The 22636-nt window shown below is 41.3% G+C and overlaps 1 protein-coding gene across 1 annotated transcript; it reads left to right on the forward strand.

Moving 5' to 3' along the window:
• The first annotated feature begins 300 nt into the window (after positions 1-300).
• Positions 301-20964, forward strand: PARVG (parvin gamma). The gene is made up of 13 exons (XM_054282054.1): positions 301-418; positions 5240-5341; positions 5846-5910; positions 8698-8800; positions 9728-9868; positions 10261-10376; positions 11263-11318; positions 12199-12221; positions 14166-14227; positions 14339-14407; positions 15269-15370; positions 18833-18905; positions 20868-20964. The coding sequence occupies exons 2-13, from the start codon at positions 5263-5265 to the stop codon at positions 20945-20947; spliced, it is 969 nt and encodes a 322-aa protein (XP_054138029.1). The 5' UTR covers positions 301-418; positions 5240-5262; the 3' UTR covers positions 20948-20964.
• Positions 20965-22636: the final 1672 nt, after the last annotated feature.

The raw sequence follows: 22636 nt of genomic DNA on the forward strand, positions 1-22636 counted from the left end.
GAACATGATGTCTGCTTTTGTCTAGTTTTTTATTATTTACAAAGCAGAAGTGCTCTGTGAGTCACCCCAGAGGCAAATCAGCCCGGTCATGCTGGGCAGTGCCATCCAAGAACAATCATACCTTTTTAATACTTTCTGGTGCTTCAGGAGCTGCAGGGCTGCATGTTTCTGCCCTTGTGTTCCTGTTTATTTCAGTCTCTGCAGCAGGGACCAGCACACACAGTTAAGTTCCGGATGGGACCACGGTTTCGTTTTTAAGAGCAGAGCACTGCGGCACAACTTCCCCTTTGTGTGCTTTGTGCTGCCCTGCATGGGAGACCTCCAAGCCTGGGCTCAGCCCTCACCCCCAGAAATTGCATCCTTACTGCTGGGACGAGGTCTTGGAGGAGCTTCTGGAGAGTTACTGAAGGAGAGAATAGTAAGTCTGGAAAGTGGGGCTCCTTTGGTGCTTTTTTTTCATAATTAATGTTCTTAACTGGGAGATTTTCTGTGTCTGTGTGTATTGTTCTTGCTAAGATAACATCTCTTCTGATACTTATGAGCAAAGATGGCTCCTGAGAAGTCTGGTACTACACAGGGAAGTGAAAATAAATTTTAAACTGGGTGCACAATGTGCATTCTTTTTCCCCCCTCATTTATTTTTTAATTCTGGTTTCCCAAAGGTTGAAATATTACTATTAACATTCCCACTTGGTTTTTTTCTCCTCCTTTGTGTGATCTACTTGTTTGAGCTAGGCAGAGTGGGGCTTTTGTCTTTTCAAACAGGAAATTAAACAGGTGAAAGAGTTTGGTAGCATTGGAAAGTGCCTTGTGAATATTCTACAGTTGATTTGTAAGCCAGAGACCCCCATTAGTGCTTTGTGTGGTGCTTTGGGGATGTCTGGGAGCCGGACCCTGTGAAGGCTCATGGAGGAAAAGTGAGCTCTGACCCAACTTGAATTAGTTTTTTACCAGTAGATGTGACATGGCAAGTTTGTGCAATAGACTAACTCCTGACCTAAGAACAATTCTTTTCTTGGCAGCCACTGCAGGTGGCACACAAGAAATCAACCACCCCTTGGGTTTAAAGGAAAGCCTGTACATCCAGGGCATTCTCAGAGAACGAGCATTTCATTCAGAGAATGCCATTTCCTTTGAATAGTCCATAATTAAACATCTATGTTATTTAAAGATGCTGTAATGAAATGCCTGTACAGTCAGTATTCGAGCAGTTGTCTCTTACAATGTATTTCAAGTACTGATAAAAAACTTGTGCGGGAGGATGGGGGCTGGAAAACCAGGATGTCAGCCACAGCTCTGAGCAGCAAGTTTAACTGATGGGAGGCAGGAGCTGGTTGCAGCAAAAACAGAAATTTGTGTGTGACAATCAACTTTTCTGACCTTTCCTGTTTTTCATTACACAGTTCACCCAAGGAGGTGTCCCAACCCTGGCATGTTCCATTTTGTGTTGTTCCTGCAGTATATTATTCTCTGAAAGGCTGTTGCCTGGGACAAAGCCTCACCAATATGCTGCACAGCCACATGAAGGGCTGCTTGTGAATACTAATTATGAGTAATAAGCAATGGGTGTATTAAATGCTGGAGAACTGCAGTTCTCAGGCTCTGAAATGCCTGTGGGAAATCAATACTGATAAATGTGAGCTGAAATACAATAAATGATGGGCTCTCATTGGTGTGTTGCTATGTAGGAATAAGATCTTGGAGATCTAATAGATAATTCCCAATAAAGGGTCAGCAGTCATGAAAAAAGCAAGCAGGACTTAGGAGGAGAGGAGCAGAGACCACTGTGCATGCTGAAGTGTACCCTTCTAAATCTGGGCAGGTCTGGTTCCTAGCACTTCCAAAAGGCTGTGATCATGCTGGAGGAAGCTTAGAAAAGAGCCCTGAGGATGAGCAGCTGGTTTACCAGGGAAGGGTAACTGTAGGCTGTCTTTGCTCAGTTTTGGAAAGAGATGGACACGGAGGCTTTGGGTTTCTAGGGCAGGAGTGACACGGAGCATTAACACAGTGGTGTGAAAAATGTGGATCAGTTGGTGTTTGCCTGGTGCCTTCAGGAACAGCTGGTGGGTCAGAGCAAGAAACAGGAGATGGGGCTTCAGGTGGTGTAGGGCCACACTGCACCTCCTCACTGCTGAGGGCTGAGAGAGACAGACACATGTTCAAGGGGTGAGCAGGGAGTTGATGGGAAGCAAATATGTTGACAGCTCCTAGTGACCAGGCTCCCCAGCTTTGCTTTAGGAAGTCTGAACTGCAGACTGTTGAAGTGTTTTGGAGAAGTGTCTCTATATCCTTGCACTGCTTATATATTTTGGGGTTCTGGTTTTTGTCCCTAAGGTACTGAAAGGGGGAAACCAGGGAAGTTAATCTTACCCAGGGTAGCAATTTTAACTCTGACTGACACACAGGACTGAGGCCCTAGAGGGTATTATGCCACCTTATTGCAAATTCTGAATTTCAGGCCTTTCCTTACAGGTTTCCAAATTTTAGAGTGGCTTCTGATGTTCAGGTTCCTTGGCCAAAAAGAGCCCGGGGGTGTGGCAGGCAACACACCACTTTGATAGCTGAAGGAAGTAAAAGATACACAAATGGAATATTGCAAAGCTGAGTAAGTTGTGGCTTACACAGGCCATTTCTGTTATAAGCTGGACCTCCCCAAGGCATCACAGCTGTCAGAAACCTAATTTAAAAATAAGTTGTCCTTTGGGTTGCTCTCTGTTAATTAACTTCTCTCAGTTAATTTCATCTGGGCAGTCTTATCTCACACAGCTCAGTTGTTCCTCAGGCACTACATCACTCAATTTCTCCTATCTTTTTTAATCAAGCACCTTTTTACAGATGGCATTCAATTTTGCCACCACCATAATGAAATGAATTCTCTTGTGACCCTTTCTCCTAGTGCCTTGCTGGCAATTTTGTACCAATTTGTTTTACCAGATTGATGTGCAAAAGCATCCAATTACTATTTTCTACTCATATTCTGTCAGCTTTGGCAAATCTTTGTTAAAACACATGTTCATAACATACTGACTGGCCCTTGTAAGAAATATGTGAAAGCCTTCAGAGCAGCACTGTGCTCTTTGGTGTATAAAGCTATCGAGCAGAGGAAAGCCACTTTGGAGATGTTCTGTCCCACAGCATTTTCAGCAGGTGCCTTGCTCTGAGTGGTGGAAGCGCCTCACTTCAGGCACCTGCAGCACCAGCCAGGTGCCTGAAGTGCACTTTAGGAAGTTTCTTTTCCTAAAACTAGGATTAGCTACTCATTTAAATGCTCTGGGTTGTTTTTTAAAAGTCCCATTTCCACTCATTTCACAGGAAGAGTTAGAAAACAGGGCTCTCAATGGGGGCACTGTGGTCAGGGAGTGGAAGAACTCTCCTGCAGGAACCTCCGGAGCATCTCATTTTCTGTTAAAAAAAGCACAAAACCAGTCAGCATCCCCTCTCCCTCTCCTACAGTGGCCCAGCAGTAAAAGACTGGTCATGATAACTGCTCTGCTCTGACTTCCAAAGATTTTTGGACTGTTGGGAAGGATGAGTTCTCTTACTCATGCGAAAACTACAGTCTGCTCTAAGTGTCCAGAGCCCTCATCCTCCTGTAATTTCTTTCACCTCTGCAGGCCACAGTACAGTTGCAGTTTGTAATTCTGATTTCTGGCACTTAAATCAGCATGCATTTAGTTTATGAAGAACCATTTTGCTTCTTGCATGTCTGGAAGGCTGGGCCCAGAAAGCAGTGGGAAATGGAGTAAAATCCAGATGGTGACCAGTCCCAAGGAGTCCCCAGGGCTCAGCTCTGGGGCCAGTTTAATGTCTTTATTGATGATCTGGACAAGGGGATCAAGGGCACACCCAGTCAGTTCATGGACAGCACCCAGCTGCGTGGGAGTGTGGATCTGCTGGAGGGCAGGAAGGCTCTGCAGAGGGATCTGGACAGGTTGGATCCATGGGCCCAGGCCAGTGCTCTGAGATTCCACAAGGCCAAGGGCCCAGTCCTGCCTTGGGTCACACCAACCCCCTGCAGCTCCAGGCTGGGGCAGAGGGGCTGGAAAGATGGGAAAGGCTCTGGGGGTGCTGGGGAGAGCGGCTGGACAGGAGCCAGGCGTGCCCAGGGGGGCAGGAGGCCAATGGCACCTGGGCTGTGCCAGCCCTGGTGTGGCAGCAGGGCCAGGGCAGTGACTGTCCCCTGGGCTGGCACTGCTGGGGCCACACCTCAGATCCTGGGGCACTTCTGGGAACCTCAGGACAAGAAATGGACATGGAGGGGCTGGAGCGTGTCCAGAGAAGGGAACGGAGCTGGGGAAGGGGCTGGAGCAGCAGGAGGGGCTGAGGGAGCTGGGGGGGCTCAGCCTGGAGAAAAGGAGGCACAGGGGGGCCCCTCTGGCTCTGCACAACTCCCTGACAGGAGGGGACAGCTGGGGGGGATCAGGCTCTGCTGCCAGGGAACAAGGGACAGGATGAGAGGAAATTGTCTCAAGCTTTGCCAGGGGAGGTTCAGGTTGGTCATGAGGGAAAATTTTTGCACTGAAAGGGTTCTCAAGCATTGGAAGGGGCTGCCCAGGGAAGTGCTGGAGTCACCATCCCTGGAAAAACACAAAAGCAATGCAGATGTGGCACTTGGGAACACGATTTAGTGGTAGGTGAACAGTTGGGACTCAATGTTCTCAGAGGTTTTTTTTCCAATTTAACTGATTCTATGATGCTATACTAGAATTTGTAAAAGAGATTGCTCAGATGCCAATAGCTGTCCTTGTCTCCCCATATCTGTACCAGCTGGTCCAATAAAGGAAGCTGCTTATATTTAGTAACTTGTCTCAGTAATATAACTACTGAGTTCTTGATTTAATAGTCCTTAAGTACTGATAATTTTTATATTTTCGAGCATTCATGGTATTTCATGTCCATGAATACCTAGGGAAGCTTGTTTTTCACTTCAGTTGAAATAGGATTTTACTTATCTAATACAGGGAAAATACAACTAGATGTGATTAAAACAAGTTTTAGTTCAGGTCTTCATGTCTTTTTTTCCTACGTTTTGATGATTAACACAAAAAAATTAAAATGGTTTTTAACTTCTTTTTCTTTGCACACATTTAAATATATTTTCAGATTTTTTTAAAAGCAGCTAGTGATGAAATAGTAACTGATAAAAAAACCCCTCTTTAGTTTGTTTGTTTTCTTAGCACTAATTTGGATCTTTATGTCTCTTTACTCATGTTCCCTTTCCCCCAATGTTTTTTACCAGTTTACCAGGAGTGATTAAAGACAATGGATCCAGACTTTTTAAATGCATTTACACAGCCTTCTACACTTGATCGATTCCTAACTGAAGATGTCATTGCTAAAGGTATGTGCTTTATGAACCAGGACAGAAAAAAGGCCAAAGAATCACCTGAAGGGCCAAACAGAAAATGTGCTGTACAAATGAATTCTATATTTTTCAACAGTGATCCCATGGCTGTATCAGAAATGAGTAAGCCCTGTGTGTGTCATTTGGCTGCTGACTCTTTGGGGGCAGATCATGAAGAAGCAAAACAAAGTCCAGCTGGTTCTTTAACTGAAATTTAAGTTTCACACATATCTGACCAAGTGTGTTTTCCTCTTTCTAGAATTGTCCATCTAGATCTTAGGGTTCTCATTTGAAGCACACTGAAGCATAATTTCCAACAGCAGGTTTGGTAGTCCGCTATACCAGTTTTTTGCTCATAAGGAATTAGCTAAAATGAAAAATAAATGCTTCTACATCAGGCAATCAGCCATACTGGGAATATCAAACTGATAGCAGATTTAGCTGCACTTGCTTTAGTCATATCTGATAACTGTGATGGATCTTGTTTGCTTCCTTCCACAGGCGAGAAGAGGAAACTTATAAAACCAACCTCAAGCAACAACCCCAAACTGGAAGAATTGAAACTGGTACCACTTCTTTTACTGCATTGTTTAACCCTCACCTCAAGTTGTGCTAAAGCAAACAAAGAACCTGACTCTTTAATCTCTTTCAACCCTGTAAATTACCCAGCCTTGTGACCCCAGTCCCCAGTCTCTACAGATGGGAATGAACTCTGCTTTTGGCCTTTGAGTTTCACACAAAGGATGCCAAACTTTTGTTCCAGGACAGCATCAGGGTGGCTGGGGCCATACAGGATCCAGCTTCCAATGCAGTGAGCACTACTGGGTGTGGAGTGCAGATACAAACCTGAGTGGCTTCTGATGTGACACCTCTCCTAACCTGGGCTGCATGGGTGAGCCAGAACCAGAAGCACCCAGTTACTCTTTCATTGTGAGGGTAACGTAGCAGCTACAAGAATCCAGGGATTCTTGGGAATCTTGGGATCTCAAGCAGAAATGTCAGCATTTGCTGTGACTAAAAAGAGATATGGTGCAGGTTTGCTGCACTGATCCCATGGTAACTTTTAGGAATGCTCTACTGACTTGCAGCAGCCTTTACCAGCAGCTGGCTCAGCTGGCAAGGTTAGCAGAGAGCAGAGGGGGATGGGATGAAGAGTATGCAAGTCACCAGGAATTCAGGATGAAAGTTTTCAGGCCCTTCTACGGTGCATTACCTTCTTGAAGTAACTGTGAAGGATGAGTTCTATTCCACAGGCAAGTACTTTATTTCTATCTAATTTTGAAAGTCTCCCCAGTGAGTTCAATCACTGTTTCAATTTCTCTAATGACACAGTCCACATAATAAAACTTCTTAGAAGAAAAATGGAATGTGTCTTATGCACTCCTTGCATTATAGAGGTGCTGAAATTGTTATAAATATTATGAAAAGCAGCTTAAGATATGTGCTGTTGTTTGTATTTTGTAGCATTTATAAACATGTAGGTGTGTTTCTATATTAGGTATTCATGCACATTTGATCAAAAAGTTTTGATTTTGTGTTAGGTTTTCATGATGTTGTTATACCAAAGGGAAAGTCTGAAAAGTGGTGCTGCAAAATTTAATTATGTTGTCTACAGAAAGACTGGATTCGTTATTTTGAGATTGCTGAAAATGAAGAGTTTTCCTCAGTTATGAAAATTTCTGTGAGCTTCAGTGCTTAATCCATTTCCTGTCAGAGATTCCTGAAATGATGTTCATCACTGTCTAATGTCTTTTCTTTGGGTGATGAGGTGATGGAAATTGTGTCCTGAGGGAGACAAAGTCCTCTGGGTTTCCATCAGTGCCCCTTGATTGCCTTCCTAATCTAAAGATTTGATGGCTTCTCTAGAGAAACATTTGGGATGGAGACAGGGACAGGAAGGAATCTTCAAGGGAAGAACAAGGGGAAGCAAAGAAACTCACTGGGGAGATACACTTTCACTGCATTTTCATTTTGAGGTGACTTTGGAGAAGTGAGAAATACAAAATGGCTCCCTGTAGTTGCTATAAATATCCAGCTGCATGTAAAATAGAAGATGGTTAAATTTGGAAGCCAGCAGCAAACTTCACAAAGTACTCCTTTTCTCCTTTCCTTGTTTGCTCATTTGTAGACAGGAAAATCTGCTCTGCAGCTGAGTGGAGCCCCCACAACTGAGCAGAACTGTGTGAGCTGCAGGCTGGGAGAGCAAAGGAGGGATGCCATAGGGCTGCTCGGCAGCGCTTGCTGCTTTTCTGACTTCCCTCTGGCTGGACTCTTGTGTTCAGGGTTCTGCTCTACCCCTCACACCTCCGAAGTGTCACCAAGCATCAGCTGAAGAGCACAGCTTTCTGCTCTTGTTATTTCTTAGCTGAGGATGCCTTTTACAGTTTCACAGCTTCCCAGTTCAGGCTTTTTTATTTCTTGTGCAGTTTCAAGCTTCTCGGAGATTTCTCAAACCGTTCTTACATTTTTGTTAATGTTGGCGAGCTTACAGGAATCTGGTATGAATTTTCTCCTCTGTTTACAGCATGTGAGAAGGATATAATCCACTCCAGACACTCACTCATAACAATCACAGCAATAAAAGCAATACCCTTCCCTCTTACAAGAGGGATGCTCATGTTGGCAGCCAGCTGGGGCTACTGCTTTTCTGTTCTACTTCACCAGGTCATATTCCCTTTCCCTCAACACATGTGAAAAAAGCACATGCTTGGAGAAGCACTGAGGAACTGCTTTGTTCTTCCATCTAGAAGCACATGTGGTTCCTCTCCTTTTGTAGCCAGACCTTGGCTTCCTGAGCAGCTTCCCCTTTGCAAAGGCAGGAAGGATATTGAAAGACCAGTGGGAGGACTACCATGTAAGAAAGTTCCAAGGAGGTATTTGGGGATTGAGTGGTACAATATTACAGAAAGAAAAAGAAAACAAAACCAGGGGATGAGAGGAAGGAGTGCTAATAGTGTGGATGAGTACAAGAAACTACCTACAGAATGAGCCAAGACGCTTTTCCTACAAACTTCTGCCTGGCAGTTGAATTTGTGTGAATCCTGTGACGTGGGATGAAGGCAGGGGATGGGAAATGTACTGTGCAGCCTTTTCCCTGGTGGAAGTGGGAAGAGTGTCTCTTTCCTGAGCTGTGTAACGTAATTCCTCAGACTATAAGTAGCGAGATGTCTGTCTCACTTGATAATTAGGAAAAACGAACCCTTTAGAAAACTACCAAAAAGCACAAAGGAAGTGGAGATTGAAAGCAAACCAAGATCTGAGATAAGGGACTGAAGAGAAGTGAAACAGAATATAGCACCGAGTGCTGTGCTATCTGAACAACAGGATTATAATTGCTTTGTTTTCCCCTGCAGTTCTTGACTGAGTGGATCAACAGAACTCTGAAAGAGGAACACATAGTAGTTAAAAGTCTGGAGGAAGACCTGTATGATGGGTTGGTACTTCATCATCTCCTGGGTGAGCTGGTCTTTTGAGTTTAGCTCTTGCAGACATCTTATGGAGGAGCTTTCCAATCAGAGAATAAACCTCAGGAATCACAGTAGCAGGGACCTGTCATCACTTCTCACTGCACTGAGGGCCAGCTGTGATAATCACAATTCTGAACAAATTCCCACTATTGTTTCACATGGTTATTTTACTTCTAAGACATTATTAATACCTGCTAGTTGACATAATGAAAAGGTTAACTATGAAGTGTGAAATTCAGCCCTTCTGAAATGAAGGAGGAACACAAACCAGGAACATAAACCAGGGACACAAAGGTGGCTTGTGGTGCTACCAGAAACATTGGATGGAATCAGCATGGCAATATATGTTTTCCTGCATTTAAAAAAAAATAAAATTAAAGGCTGGGTCCAAAGAGCTGTTCTGGTTCTGGAACTGGTAAAATCTAAGAGGCTTTTGGCACTATGTGGTGCTTGTATAAAGATGTGGCCTCCTAGAGCAGCCTGTTACCTATTTCTCCATCTCTCCTGTCCCTACTATATTTTTGTTTCCCTTTTACTCTCCTTGGGGTTGTCTTTTAAATCTCCTTTCCACCAGGGCTGAGAGCAGCAGCATGAGCAGGACTGGCTGATTTTTCATAGTTTACTTGCCTGAGCAATGAACTTCTATATATGAATTGATGTTGACTTTGTACATTATCAACAGAAAAGATTCACTCCTTGGATTTCTGTAGAAGAAAGGGAAAGAGTTAGGGCTGGGGGATGATGCTACAAGGAGTGACTTGAGTCCTCTCCCTTTTGCAGAGCTCTTAAATGATACTGAACATTAAAAACAAGAGTTTGTGTTCTCTGATGTCATTTTATGTTTCTAATTATTTTCTTTTTCCCTACAATGATGTTAAAATACTTCCTTCTTCTTCCTATGGATCATCTTTAAAAGAAAACTTAGGATCTCTCCAGCTGGATGTTGAGAAGATTGCATTAACAGAAAAAAAACAGCGAAAGAAACTCTCAGTGATTCTGGAAGTCGTGGCCAAGTGTTTGCAACTGGAAGAAAGTCAGCTGAAATGGAGTGTGGAATGTAGGTGCAGAAGTGAAATCGAAGAAAAATTATCCATCACAGGCTTCTTGTGCTATAAGGCTGCTGTGAGGCAACGTGCTGCCAGAACAGTAATTAAACAACCTGTTTTCAATTACTAGTTGAATCAAAAGTGAGACAGAAATATCTGACCTGCCTGGGTCTGCCTCCCCTAAGTGTGTGGCTTGTGAATCACTTGAGTCCTCAGCATCCCTGTATATCTCACTTTTAAGCTGTGCTATTGCTAAATTTTGATATTATACAAACTGCAATCTGGTGTTCCACTGGTGTTATGGCCCTCCATGACTTTGGGGTTCTCTGCACAGGGAGAATTCATGATGTTTGAGGGAAGTTCACATGTTTTGCACACTAAGCATTGTTTTTTTCCTTTATAGCTATCTTGGCAAAGGACTTACTGAGCACACTGCATCTTCTTGTTGCAATAGCAAAGCACTTTGAACCCACCCTGGCTCTGCCTCCAAATGTTCAAGTGGAGACAATCACCATCGAGGTATTTGTAGTTTCAGTATTTGTTACAGTAGATCCTAGAGTCCTTTCACAAGGCTAACCTGCTTAGAATTAGAAGAAATGTGTGTGCAGCTGTGAAAGAGATACTTGTGTTTTCTGTGAATTACACCTTTCAATTTCTGAGTTTGTTGGATTAGATTGAGTATTCAGTTTGGATACTCTGTCTTTAAAAGGGGAAAAGCACTATGCTGTTTTTCTTCCTCAGCCAAACAAGGGAATGGTCAAAACTGAAAGCAGATGTTGATCTCTGTAAAGAAGAAAATGAAGAAATTCTGCTGTTACTGTCTCTAAATATTTTAAAATAGAAGATTGTATTCATAAATCATTAAGTATTTTTGATGCTGAATATTTCTTTCTTTATGTGATGGGAGTTTTTACTCCCTTTCTGTTAGGGTAACATTTTGGTATTTTTCTCTACAAGCAGATATCTACATGTCTTCTTCCTCTATTTTGTTTCTTAAAGTCTGTTCTGAGACTATAGGAGAATATTTATTTATTTTATTTATTTTATTATTATATTTTATAATATATATTTATTTTATATTTATTTACAATAAATATATTTAAATATTTATAATTGCAAAAATTACACCACCAGTGTATGTAACCACAATGTTTTTCACTGCTTGAAAGGGAAGAGCAGCAAACACCAAGGACTTCCTCTGATGAGGAAGTACGAGATTTCCTGTTTGAGACTGAAGAGAGCAGAAGGAAGCAGAAATCTCTCAAAGTATCTGTGCTAATCTGTACTGGAGTTATTGACTAAGTGCCCTCTGATAATCATTTAAGGCAGCAAACAGGTCATGAAAGCTTGTTTATGGAATATTTTTGTGTGACAAACCCAACACTGTTTACTGTCCTTTCAACAGTCCATCTCTGGAGGATTAAAGACATCAAATGCGGTGGAATATATCACAGAAAACAAGTAAGAGGGGACATAGCTGTTTTTTACACTGTCAATCAGAAAAGAAACATTGTGGGTATGTTCCCCCTTGCAAAAAGTACCTGGGATCATGATGATGACAAAGGTGTAAGCCCAGGCAGGTAAATGCATGTGAGCAGTTTCTCTGATTTCTTCTCTTTTGTTTTATTCCCCTCTTCCTGTTTGGCATTATGGTGCAATACCTTTATTTATTCTATATATATAAAACAATACGTATGATTATTCCTTAAACTTAGCATTTGTTATTGCCATGAATTTCATAGCAAATATAGTAATAAAATTTCAGTCCTGTAAATTTACCTGTGCCACACTAAACTGGAAATTTTCTAAAGCCACAAAGGTTTAAATCCACTTTAAATTTGCTTTTTTTTTTTTTTTATAAATAAAGAGAAAGGAGGCAATTATTTTCTTATTTTACCGTGAAAGAAAAGTTTTAGCTTGCTGAGTGTGCAAGGTACTGCCATTATTAAAGGAGTTTAGTCGGATACCATTTATACACCAAAAAAAATGCACATCATTCTAAGAACTGTAAACAGATTTTCCTACTGTCGTTTTTTATATGCCAAAACATCTTCAAGCTCTAATATCATGAGCCGCTTTTTGGAAGAGGATATTGAGTATTGTGCTTGTAAAATAAATGTTCATTGGTGTGTGGGCCAGTTAAAATATCATATGTTTCCAACGCTCTACACAGATATACAATCTACTTAAAAATGTCTATTGGAAAGTCACTCTGAAATAAAGTTAATGCCACTTTGAACTCTATCTCCTGCTTTACAGGATAGCAGATAAGCAAAGCTTATGAACAAGATCAGTTCTGCTGAATCATTTTTCTAATTCTTGCTTTTTATTGCACTTCCAGAGAGAATATAGAAGCGCAGTCAAGTAAGTGCTGGCATTGCCAAGTTCAGTGTTTTGTTATGTGCTTTTAGACACCATGTCCTGATCCATTTTTACCCCATGATAAAATCATTATGCTCCCACTAAAGTTAATGGAGATTCATGGATTTTTTTCCTCGTGTTTTTCTCCAAATGTCTCCTGTTACTGCCTGTTCATACCAACAGAATACAGCTTGGAAAATGGGTGGTCACTTTGCCTGTGTGCTACAGGCAACAGATGGGAGGGGAGACAGGGCATGAAAGTGGGTTGATGACCCAAAAAAGAAACCTGGCTGGAGGCAAAATGCCAGCTTGGATTTGTGCATGGACCATGTTCACTGTTGAAACTATTTATAAAGGCTTCAGAACTGTGTTTCTCATTGCCACCGGGTTTTGTACTTTCCTTCCCACAGTTTGCAAATGAGATTTTGAAATCCACTGATACTGGGTCGTGGATGGCAGCTCAGTCAAACATCCCCAGAGATTTTACCCTTAGGGATTTTGAGGGCTGGGAAACACTTGAGGTGAAAAATGTCCCTGTGGGCAAAGCCTGCAGAAGCTCTGGGCACTGCTCCAGGTTCAGTGTGAACTGCTCTTCCCTGATGCAAAGGAGCACACTGCACCCCTAGAGAACCAAGGCAACCGTTTGAATTCTCTTCTGTGTCCTTTATTGTGGCATTTTCATCCTTTGCAGAGGTGCAAACGATATAATTTAATATCTTTTTATCACTTATTCCACTGAGTGTTCTATAGTGTGGGCTGAAATTGTGAAAAAAAATCCAACTCTCACCCCCTGCCCTAAGAAAAAAAAAAAAAAAAAAAAAAAGAAAATAGAAAAAAAAAAAAAAAGGAAGAAAAAACCCCAACCCATAATTAGGTGTTTCTTGTAGTGGGCTGATTCTGCTGGGAAGAGAAATCTGCAATTCACTCTTCAAGATGCTCTCTATTTTTGACACAGCTTTCTTAGCAAAGAGAGAAATCCCAAAGCGTGGCTCCAGAAGAGGGCTCTCTCTGATTTGTTTGATGGATTCACCTATTCCCTGGCATTGCTCCTGCAGCAACCCGCAGAACAGAGAAACCAGAGAAATCCCTTTCACCAAGGAGGCTGCTCTGTCACTATCTTTTGGGAGGAATTTCCCTTAAGCAAAGTTGCCCCTGCTTTCCTGTGCTGGAGAAACTGGTTCTCCATTTAACTGAGCTGCCAGAGCGCCTCTCCTTGCTCGGAGAGTTTCAAATATTTTGCTCATGCTTGAACCAGAGCTAGGTTGTGGCTGGGTGAGGAGATGTATCCTGCTTTTGCTGCACCTGGGCAGAAAGGGGAGGTGAGGGTGGGACTTGGATGGATCTCATTTCCTTGGAAGTTTTAGACTACTTCTAGTTCTCTGGCACAGCTCTGCTGGCACCAGCTCCTCACCCACTTTAAACTGGGTGGCAGAACTGGCCATTTTTGAGGTCTCTTGTCAGAGGAAGGGTAGAGTCTCCATATCTTGCTTGTGGTTTTTTGAAGGAAGGAGGATTGGTATTTTTCTGCAAATTTGGTGTAACTGACATTTCTGTTTGAGGAGAGCAGTAAAACACACAGCTCTTCTGCTCCCTGCATTTTATCCCAGAAGTTCAGGGTAAAAAACCACCCAAGTGAAAAGAAATAAATCACAGTATTGTGAAACTTAGCCAGTGTTCAGACTGGTGGCAGCACAAACTGAGAACCTCTGCAGGTGAAAATTACAGAGCTGAATGAAGTAAATTGTTTTCTCTGATGTGGTCAGGCTGAAGGGAAGCCTGTCATCCTGTCCTCTGATAAATATAAAAGCAGCATCTTTCTCTGCCTCCCTGCTACTCTTTTCCTCCTTGGATTGTAAATTGCAAATACCTTTCTCCTTCTGTAGCCACATTAAAGCTCTGATCTCTCAGTTATTAAAATTGCAACCAATTAATGTTGTTTTGATACAGAAGATGATGCCTTTGATGAATTATTTAGCTGTGATCCAGATAAACTGGATGCTGTAAAAAAGGTAATTTACTTTTTTAGTAGACATCAAAATCTGTTAAGCTGAGCTTAAATACTAGAAAAGTCTAGAAAAGTTATTTTTTCCTTTCCCCCTTTCTTCCCTTTATTTCTTTAGGCACTTCTGGAATTTGTTGACCAGCATGTTGGAAAATTAGGATTAAATGTGAAAGACATTGAATCTCAGGTAGGGTGCTCCAAGCTGCATGGTACCCATGTTTAGTCAGCTGTCTGGGTGTTTCCTCTCACCATTAGGAATTCTCCTTTTTATTACAGTAAATTTGAAATTTGGCAACATAATGATTTCCAGGTATAGGTTAAGATATCAAGCTTTGGCCTCAAGTTTCTGAAGCTAATAATTAATGCAAAAATACAGCCTTTGTATTGAATGCTGCCCTTTGTAATGCTACAAGGAGTAATTTTCAGAGTCTGCCCGGCTCCTAAGGGTGCTCTCTTTGTCAGGATGGAAATAAATGTCTCCAGAACATTAAAATGGAAATCAAGTTGATTGTTGTATTTAGTGATTGTTGATGTTGCATTTGCTTCATGGTATGAAGGCCTTATTTTCATCACATTTCAAAGTCTCATGCTTGACTGTAGAGCTTCTTTGGAGTATGAAATTGCAAGAGAATTTGGGCTGAGCACCCTGGTCTCTGGTGAACAGGTGCTTTTCTGAATTTTGAACAGGTGCTTTTCTGAATTTTTCCAGTGGGCAACTGTAAGAAAAGAAGGTTTTCAAGTGTTTTGTCATACCTAACTAGGCACAATTTTCTATTATTTATAGTTATGCATTTGTGCTCATCTGAAGTGTTTTCCTATTTGGAATTGTTTGTTTTAATAGCTGTACTTTTACAAGGTTGCATTTTCACAAATGTGAATTTGGGAGCCTTACCTAACTAAATATGAAGTTCACTGTGGAAGAGGTTGAGGGAGCTGGGTCATTAGACTGTCTTTTTGCCTGAGTAACATTTAAATTCCTTTGTTGCTAGAATGGCATTTACTGGAATAGCTTACTAAAGGCAATAATTTTCAGGCAATTCTTATCTAGTTTTCAGATGGGGTTGTCTTACTTCTCCTAATTGGACAACTAGAGGGCTACTTTCTGAATTTAAGGAATTTCTTCCTGACTCCGGCCAGCACCATGGAAACGGTAGGTTGTTCTGTAATTATGTAGAGCTTGATCCATAAAACTGTGTGTTCTGCCTCTTGCTTGCACTGCTGCTGCTGTGTGTGAAGTCCCATGCTCACAGTGTTTGCAGGAGGGGGGTTTGGGGCAGTGCCAACACTGCCTCAGTTTTGACTCAGTGCTGTCAAAACATCTCAGAACAGGTCAGTGTCCTCCTCAAAATTAGCTTCTCATGGGAGGCAAACACCTGTTACTTGCACTTGTTTGGCATTGGCCACGCTTCTGCAGCCTTCTGGTGAAATCCAGGGCTCTGTGTGCTGGAAAATGGGTGCGTTGTCTTCTACCAGTCTGTGCTGCAAACAGGATTTGAAGAGGATGACACGTCTTGCATAGCAGAAATGGCTCTCTGTGACTTCCTTTAGGCTGCCCTAAAAATATGCCTCAATCAAGACATGGCCAGAACATTTTGAAGGTCCCTTCTGTGTTTGGGTAACTCTTGAGAGTTTACATCCTTTCCTCCCCCAAGGCTGGGGGCTGTAACATACTCAGCCAGACCTGCTTGGCACCTTTTTCCACCTCTACCAGGCAGATTTCATCTGTGCTTTAAAAGTAAAAGCTGTCACCAGCCAGAAAAAAGTGTGTGCTGGGCTGCCTCCTCCACAGGTCTGGAATGTTGATATATTTTAAGATATTTGAGGTATTTTCAGATTGTCTCTGGTGTGGGTAGGCTTTTATTCACTTGGGTCTCTAAGTAGCTCTGAAAATCTTGAAACTGTAGCTGTTTTTCCTGGTTTGTGCTCAAATCTCTGGAAGTGAAATGTGTCAGATCTTTTTTGCTTGAGAGCTGCCAGAGAAGAAAATCTCTCCTCTGGCATGGTTTGCATTATGGCTTCCCCGCACAGATGAAGCTTTCATCTTTTCCTCAACTTTGGCACAGTTAATGCCCCTGGGCAATATTTATTTGTAACAAAAATTCTCAGAGGTCCTATATTAACAAATAAATATTCCCATGGAGCTTTTCATCAGAAAGTTTAAAAGCACAATTGTTTGACACCTAGGTTCAAATGTTGTCAAAATTTTATTGCTGTCAGTTGGTAACTGTTCAAAGTATTAGGAAAAAATTTTTTTTTGTTTTTTGTTTTATGTTTTTTTAAATCCAAGAACAGGGAAAATATATTTTGAAGCGTCTAATTAGAAATAATCAAAGCATTTCCTTAGAGTTGTTTTTCTTCCCTTTCTCTTCTACTCAGTTTTCAAAATTGTTTCGTCTGTTCCCATTGAGTTGGACAGAAATTTTTAACATTTCCATTAGCTTTATTCAGAAGAAGTCACTGAATATTTTCTTATTTAATAATTCATAAATAACTATTTTCCTTTTGGTTCAGCCCTATTCTAGACTCACAGATGTCTTTCTGGAAATGAGATAGCCCTGGTACAATTCTGGTACAAATCAAAGCTCAGACTTCCTAGTTCCTACCCTGCCCAGCACTGGCATCAGAGAAGAATAGAATGGGGTTGGGTACTGCTTCAGTACAATAATTTCATTTTAGCAAAGTTACTCCTAAGGACTGGACTTGCTGTCAAACAGTTTGCCAAAGTGGTATTTCCAATTTGTTTCTCCTCTGATTGCTCATTACAAAATGAAAAGCGGGATGACAGCTGTCATTTGCACACAAAACATGCCTTTCAATTCCCCTGTGCTTTCTAACTCCCTGTTATTTTAGACATTAATTGGTGCAGTAAAGTATAAAGACATAGCCTCTGCTGGGATTCAAAAGATCTCATTTGTTGTTGGAATGGTGACAACCACATGCACTGTTGGCATCAGTGTGGTGCATCCACCTTACAGTTCCTTCTAACCAAAACAATTTCATGACAGAAATTTAGGAGGTGATCAATTTTGAGGTGCAAGAAACTAACACTGCACGTGGGTAGGTTTGCAGCAGGTTTTTTTGGGTCTTTATTGCTAAAAAAGGCATTTACAAGGAACTGTACAAAAATGCAGCTCTGGGTGCTTGTGAGTGTAGAAAGGTGTGTGTTTTCTGAGACAAAGAATACTATCACAAAATAGTTCAGGCTGAAACTAGGGGTGATATCTGTACAGTCATGAGATGAAGACTATGATGATGATGGAGGGCTCGTGTGCTTGTCAAAACTGTGTGAATTTGGTTCTTTTGCCAAAACAAGCCCAGAGCTGAAACACCCCAGATGTCCTGGCTGCTGTCCAGTTGTAAATTCTAGAAAACTGTCCAGCTCTTTTGAGTCAGAAAGCACAGCTGGAAAAAGCACCTTATTTTCAAAGCTTCCCTTTCTTAGGGAATTACTGTTATTTCTGTCTAAAGATGCTTTTTGAAATGCACATGTTGCCATTCCTTGAAAATCCCCCATGTATTACAGAGAGGGAAATGTGCCCTTTTTGCCTGTGCTGGTTCACTAAGGAAACGTTTGATTTATTCATTCCAATCAGCAAATTGTGTAGAACTGCATGGTCTTAAGCTCTCCTGTCTGCTGACTATCAGAGGAAGGAAACAAACCTGAATCCAAACAGGCAGCCTCAGTTACTTGTAAACCAGAGAACCAGGTGAAACATAAAACTGTTGCTTCACTTCAGAGCACAGGGGTTTTGCCTGGCTTATGCAAGGGGGACTCCTGTGCTTATTGTCACAACATAACAAGGAACAGCAGCTTCCCAAAGGATAAATTGCCCAGATTGCCCAGTAGCTCAGGGAAGGCAGGAAGAGACAATCTGAAGTTCATTCAGGTCTTGTTACTTTAGAGGAAGGGAATTTGGTAATTGCCAGCCAAGTACACAACCACCCTTAAGCTGTTAGAAGGCGATATTACTTCAAAAAAATCAATTACAACTACTGCTTATGTGTGTGATGCTGATTTTATGTGGGGAAGGGAGAGAAAAAAGCAGCGAGGAAAAATGAGAAAAAGCCCCTCAGCCTTCATTCATAGATGTGGGCTTAATTTCTGATGAGTGTTATTAAGGATATCATCACTACTATTACTGTGAATAGAAATTTTAGAAGTACAGCAGAAACTTGTAGCTAACAATCATACCTGATCTTTGCAATTCTGAAGGAAATATAGAGAACTTTTCCCATTTCATTTGTTCCAAATGTGGTAAGCATATGAGCATTGCTTAAAAATACCCAGAAATATACTCCATGCATCCATTAGATCCAGTTAGGGATCTAGCCTGTTTTCCCCACTAACACAAGTCTTTTACATGTAAGGTCTATTTTTAAATAAATGGATTCTTCTGCCCACCTCATGGGATATGTTTTGCTGGAGATGGATTTTACATATAATTTTATATGATAATTGGTAAAAATTCTGAAGAGCACTTCATCAAAACTAAGGAGAGGAATACGAATACATATTTATGAATCAGTTCTTCAGCTACTAGAGAAATACTTTTAAAACCTTTTGTTGGTTAGAAAATATTGTCAGCTATATTAATATCTCTCTCTCCAACAGCTCCACAATGTTAACCTGGCACTGGAGTTGCTAGCAGAGGGAGGCCTTCTGAATTTTCCTGTGAACTCTGAAGGTGAGTCATGACATGCAAACTTACCTGGAATAGAACTGCTAACATCCCAGCTTAACAAAAGTTCAGGTAATTGCAGGAAGCAGGTTCTGGAAATGACACTGGCACATTTCCTTATATGGCTGCCCTACAGCTCTGAAAGACCTTTTTTTTAAAAAAAATCATTATTTTTATACTAAAAAAGTTGAGTTGTTATAAGTTTAGTAACTTTACACTAAACTTAAACTGTTTAGTAATTCAGTATTTGTCAAAATTTAAACCAGTAACAGCTCCTAGAGAAATTACAGCAGCTGAGCTGGAGGCAAAGCTATTTTCCTGTCTTATAAAAGCTTTCAGTGCATTAAAAGCAAGCTTGTTTCTGTGGGAAGATACCTTGAAGAATTTCTCTGGAAAATCAGAAACACTGATCACTCTATTCAAACTCAGAAGAGTGGTGGGTCAGTCTCCTGAATATGAAAGTCACAGTTTTTTTAGTGGCTTTTATGCTTGGTTAAGACTTGGGAGCTGAATCTCGATCTCCTTCATTCAAGTGAATGCTTCCATCCCTGAATCAATGTACATGCATGCTCCTCTTTCTTTCTCCATCACAAAAACAAGCAAACAAACTACATTTGGATGAGTCCAGTTTTCCAATTAAAATACTCCACAGAAAAATTTGGTGACAGCTCTTGAGGGGAGGAGGGATGTGGTTAATTAATGGGTAGTGCTGTGGTTGCGAAGTCTGATTTCTTGCAGGGCACATAATCCCTGCATTCCTCTACAAGCTTGTTGCTGAAAAAGGAAGTCAAATCTTTATTAAAAGTAACAAGTAGTATTCCAGTTCTAGCTCCCTGTTAGTTATTTGTGAGTGGGTGCATGTGTTGGGTACATAACACATGGTATCATGGAGAGGGAAAGAGAGGATTTCGGGCTTCCTTTGTTTTTCCTTTTGTTCTCTCTTCCCACTACTGCTTTGGTGATGTCAGCAGTTTGCATGCTGGGCATCCACAAACTGTGGGCTTTTTGCAGTGCTGCACAGAGCAAGGAGCCTGGAAAGCTAAAGAGCTTTTATTTATATTAATATTAATAGAGTAATGGGTGTGGGCTCAGGTCTCCATGCTGAGATCCACCTTTAGTGTGAAAAGAAATAGATCTTTTTCTTCCTCCCCTTTGGCTTTCCTTTCTCCCCTATGGCTTTTCTGCACTGCCTCAAACACAGAGCTGATCAGTATAAGACATACTAGTGCCAGCATCCTCAAGTCCTTTACCTTCACTGTGGAAATCCTCAGCTAGTGAGTGAATTTAATACTATTTAGGAGACATTGCTAGAGCTACACTATTTAGTTTCTAAAAGGATCTAATTTTACTAGTATTTCTTTGTTGGTCTTTCTCCCAGTGATTTACAATACCATAAGAAGAACAGAAACCCCTCTGAATCCATTACCCTCTTCCACTGAGCTTTTTAAATAAAAGAGTAGTTTATATAGCCAAGAAGAAAGAAGCTGAAAACTAAATGAAAAAAAAAACTCCATACAACAGAAACAAAACAAAACCAATAAAAAAACAATGCATCAAATGGCAGCAAAACATGATGGAAACACTACAACAAAAATAAAGTGTCAACAAAAAAAGTGTACAACAAAAAAATAATGATTCCTAACAGAGAATAATCAGCAAACCCTCAAGATATAAAGCCCTATTAAATTATCTACTCTGCTCTTTGCTAATGAATTTCTTGCTCTGCATTATTTGCCCTTATTTGTCTTCCAGCAGCAGAAGTCCCTTTTCTTCATATTAATTTAATAAATTATTGGTTTCTACCTCTGTAGTTCCTATTTTGCTTCCTGTTGCAATTCAATTGTCCAAGTTCACATTATAATTGGGGAAATGTGGGAGACTGTCTTTGGGAGGTGCAGTCTCATCCTGTTCCAGGGATTGCTAATACTTCCCATCTGGTTTTGTTGTCTCTGGTTTGTGTATCCACAGATATTGTGAACGGAGATACGAAGGCTATAATGAGAGTTCTGTATTGCTTGTATTCCAAATACAGAACCAAAGAAGCATGAAGAACAAGGCCAAGAGCTTGAGCTGCCCTTTTTTTTGTGTTTTTTTTTTTTGTTTTGTTTTGTTTTCTGGTTTGGGGTTTTTTTTTGTTTTGTTTTGGTTTAGTTTTTTTTTTTTTATTTTGTTTTGTTTTGTCCCTTGCAGTCCATGGTATGGTTTTTGGATTCCCAGCTCTGTTTGCCACTGCTTCTGGGCATGTACTGGTGTTTGACACTTGCTGTGTTAACACTGTATAGCAAATATGTTGTTCATGCAAGGTTTCACATACATAGCCTGAGCAACTGTAAATGTGTTTCCACAGCTGGTGTTATTCTAGAGCTGTAGCTCTTCTTCTAGATCCTGCCTTCTGTATTCTCTGAGCCCTCCCAATGCTGCAAAGAAATTAAATGTGTGTTTTTTCTGGGCCCTGTATTCTTTGCTCCTGAAGGTGACTTTGAAAGTTGTTGCATCCCTCCCCATTTTCCTGCTTCAGGAAGTCATTTGGAAAACTAGAGATGAGAAAGACCCACCAGAGAGGGAGGGCTGAGACACACCTCAAGTTCAAAACCTGTTTTAGAGGGGTGGCCAGTGCTGTCAGACAAGAGGATATGGATGGGATGCCAAATGAATAGAGAGCAAAAATGAAATGTGAACTTACCAAGTGTTTTATAAATGTTTCATTGCTCATTTGCTTGAATATGGAAAAGGCACTCAGCACAATATGCTGGTGTGAAACTGCAGGAACAGGGGGTTCTTGTGCACAGCTGTAGAAGGATGCCCTTATTTCCTTGCTAAGCCAGTGCCAAACCACGTTCGGCTGCGATTGCAGCCCTGACACCAACTCTAGCTAGTAGGGATGCCAATCCATGTCTAGCATGCTTTGAGAGGGAGTCACATCTGCACTTTATCTGCAGTAAAAGGTGGGCAGATGCTGGCTGAGCTCTGCAGCTGGTGATGATAGAGACCACTATGGGTGGGAGCAGTGAATTCAGCTTCACAGTGCCTCTGACAGCTGAGTCATCTCAAACTCATCAGGCTCTCCTAGGTGAATTTGTCCAGCAGTTTCCTCTGGGTGCATCAAGGTAGCCACAATTTATTAATCATCACCCTCGGTCTTTCTTGGGGGATTTAAATCAGAACTCCTTTCAAAACCTCCATCTATTCTCTTGACCTTAAATTTATGTCATGTTGTATAAAACTAGAGATAAAATTAGAAAAAAAAAAGTTTCAGTATTTTTTTTCACTTCCATCTAAACTGAATGAATTTCCTGCCATGGGTCACTCTGACATTTGATCTCTGGTTTGATCGTCCCTTTGTGTGTTAATGGGAAACCGAAGCTCACTGGGTGCAAGTGCTGACATTTACAGAGGAGAATTTGTTGTGTCTACCTCTGGACCATGCAGCCCAGGGAAGATCCTTAGATAGCAATACTGATAAGTCTTTTGAAAATGGTAACACTGCAAACTGCCCTGAGACCAATCCCTTCTCCACCAAGAATTAGCTTGTGATGTTTTTACAGAGAAAAATACCATCTTTGGTGCCAATGAGCGACCAAGATCACTTGCTTCCCCAGCGAATATTAGTCGTGGTGCTGATCTGGGCAACTTAAGTAAAGAATACTTGGTTCTTTCATTTGCAAGTCCCCATAGGCACCTTGCTTAAATCCTTAATGGGCTTCCAAGAATCAACTGGGAAACCTGAGAAGTTCATT

Source organism: Melozone crissalis, unplaced genomic scaffold, assembly GCF_028551555.1.
Source record: "Melozone crissalis strain CALT ecotype California unplaced genomic scaffold, PUWL_Pcris_2 ptg000033l_1, whole genome shotgun sequence".
In the NCBI taxonomy this organism is placed as follows: Eukaryota; Metazoa; Chordata; class Aves; order Passeriformes; family Passerellidae; genus Melozone; species Melozone crissalis.

Coding starts and splice junctions, on each gene's coding strand:
- PARVG (XM_054282054.1), top strand. CDS start 5,263: ATGGATCCAGACTTTTTAAATGCATTTACACAGCCTTCTACACTTGAT. Junction 5,342..5,845: donor TGAAGATGTCATTGCTAAAG/GTATGTGCTTTA, acceptor TTCCTTCCACAG/GCGAGAAGAGGAAACTTATA. Junction 14,228..14,338: donor AACTGGATGCTGTAAAAAAG/GTAATTTACTTT, acceptor TTATTTCTTTAG/GCACTTCTGGAATTTGTTGA.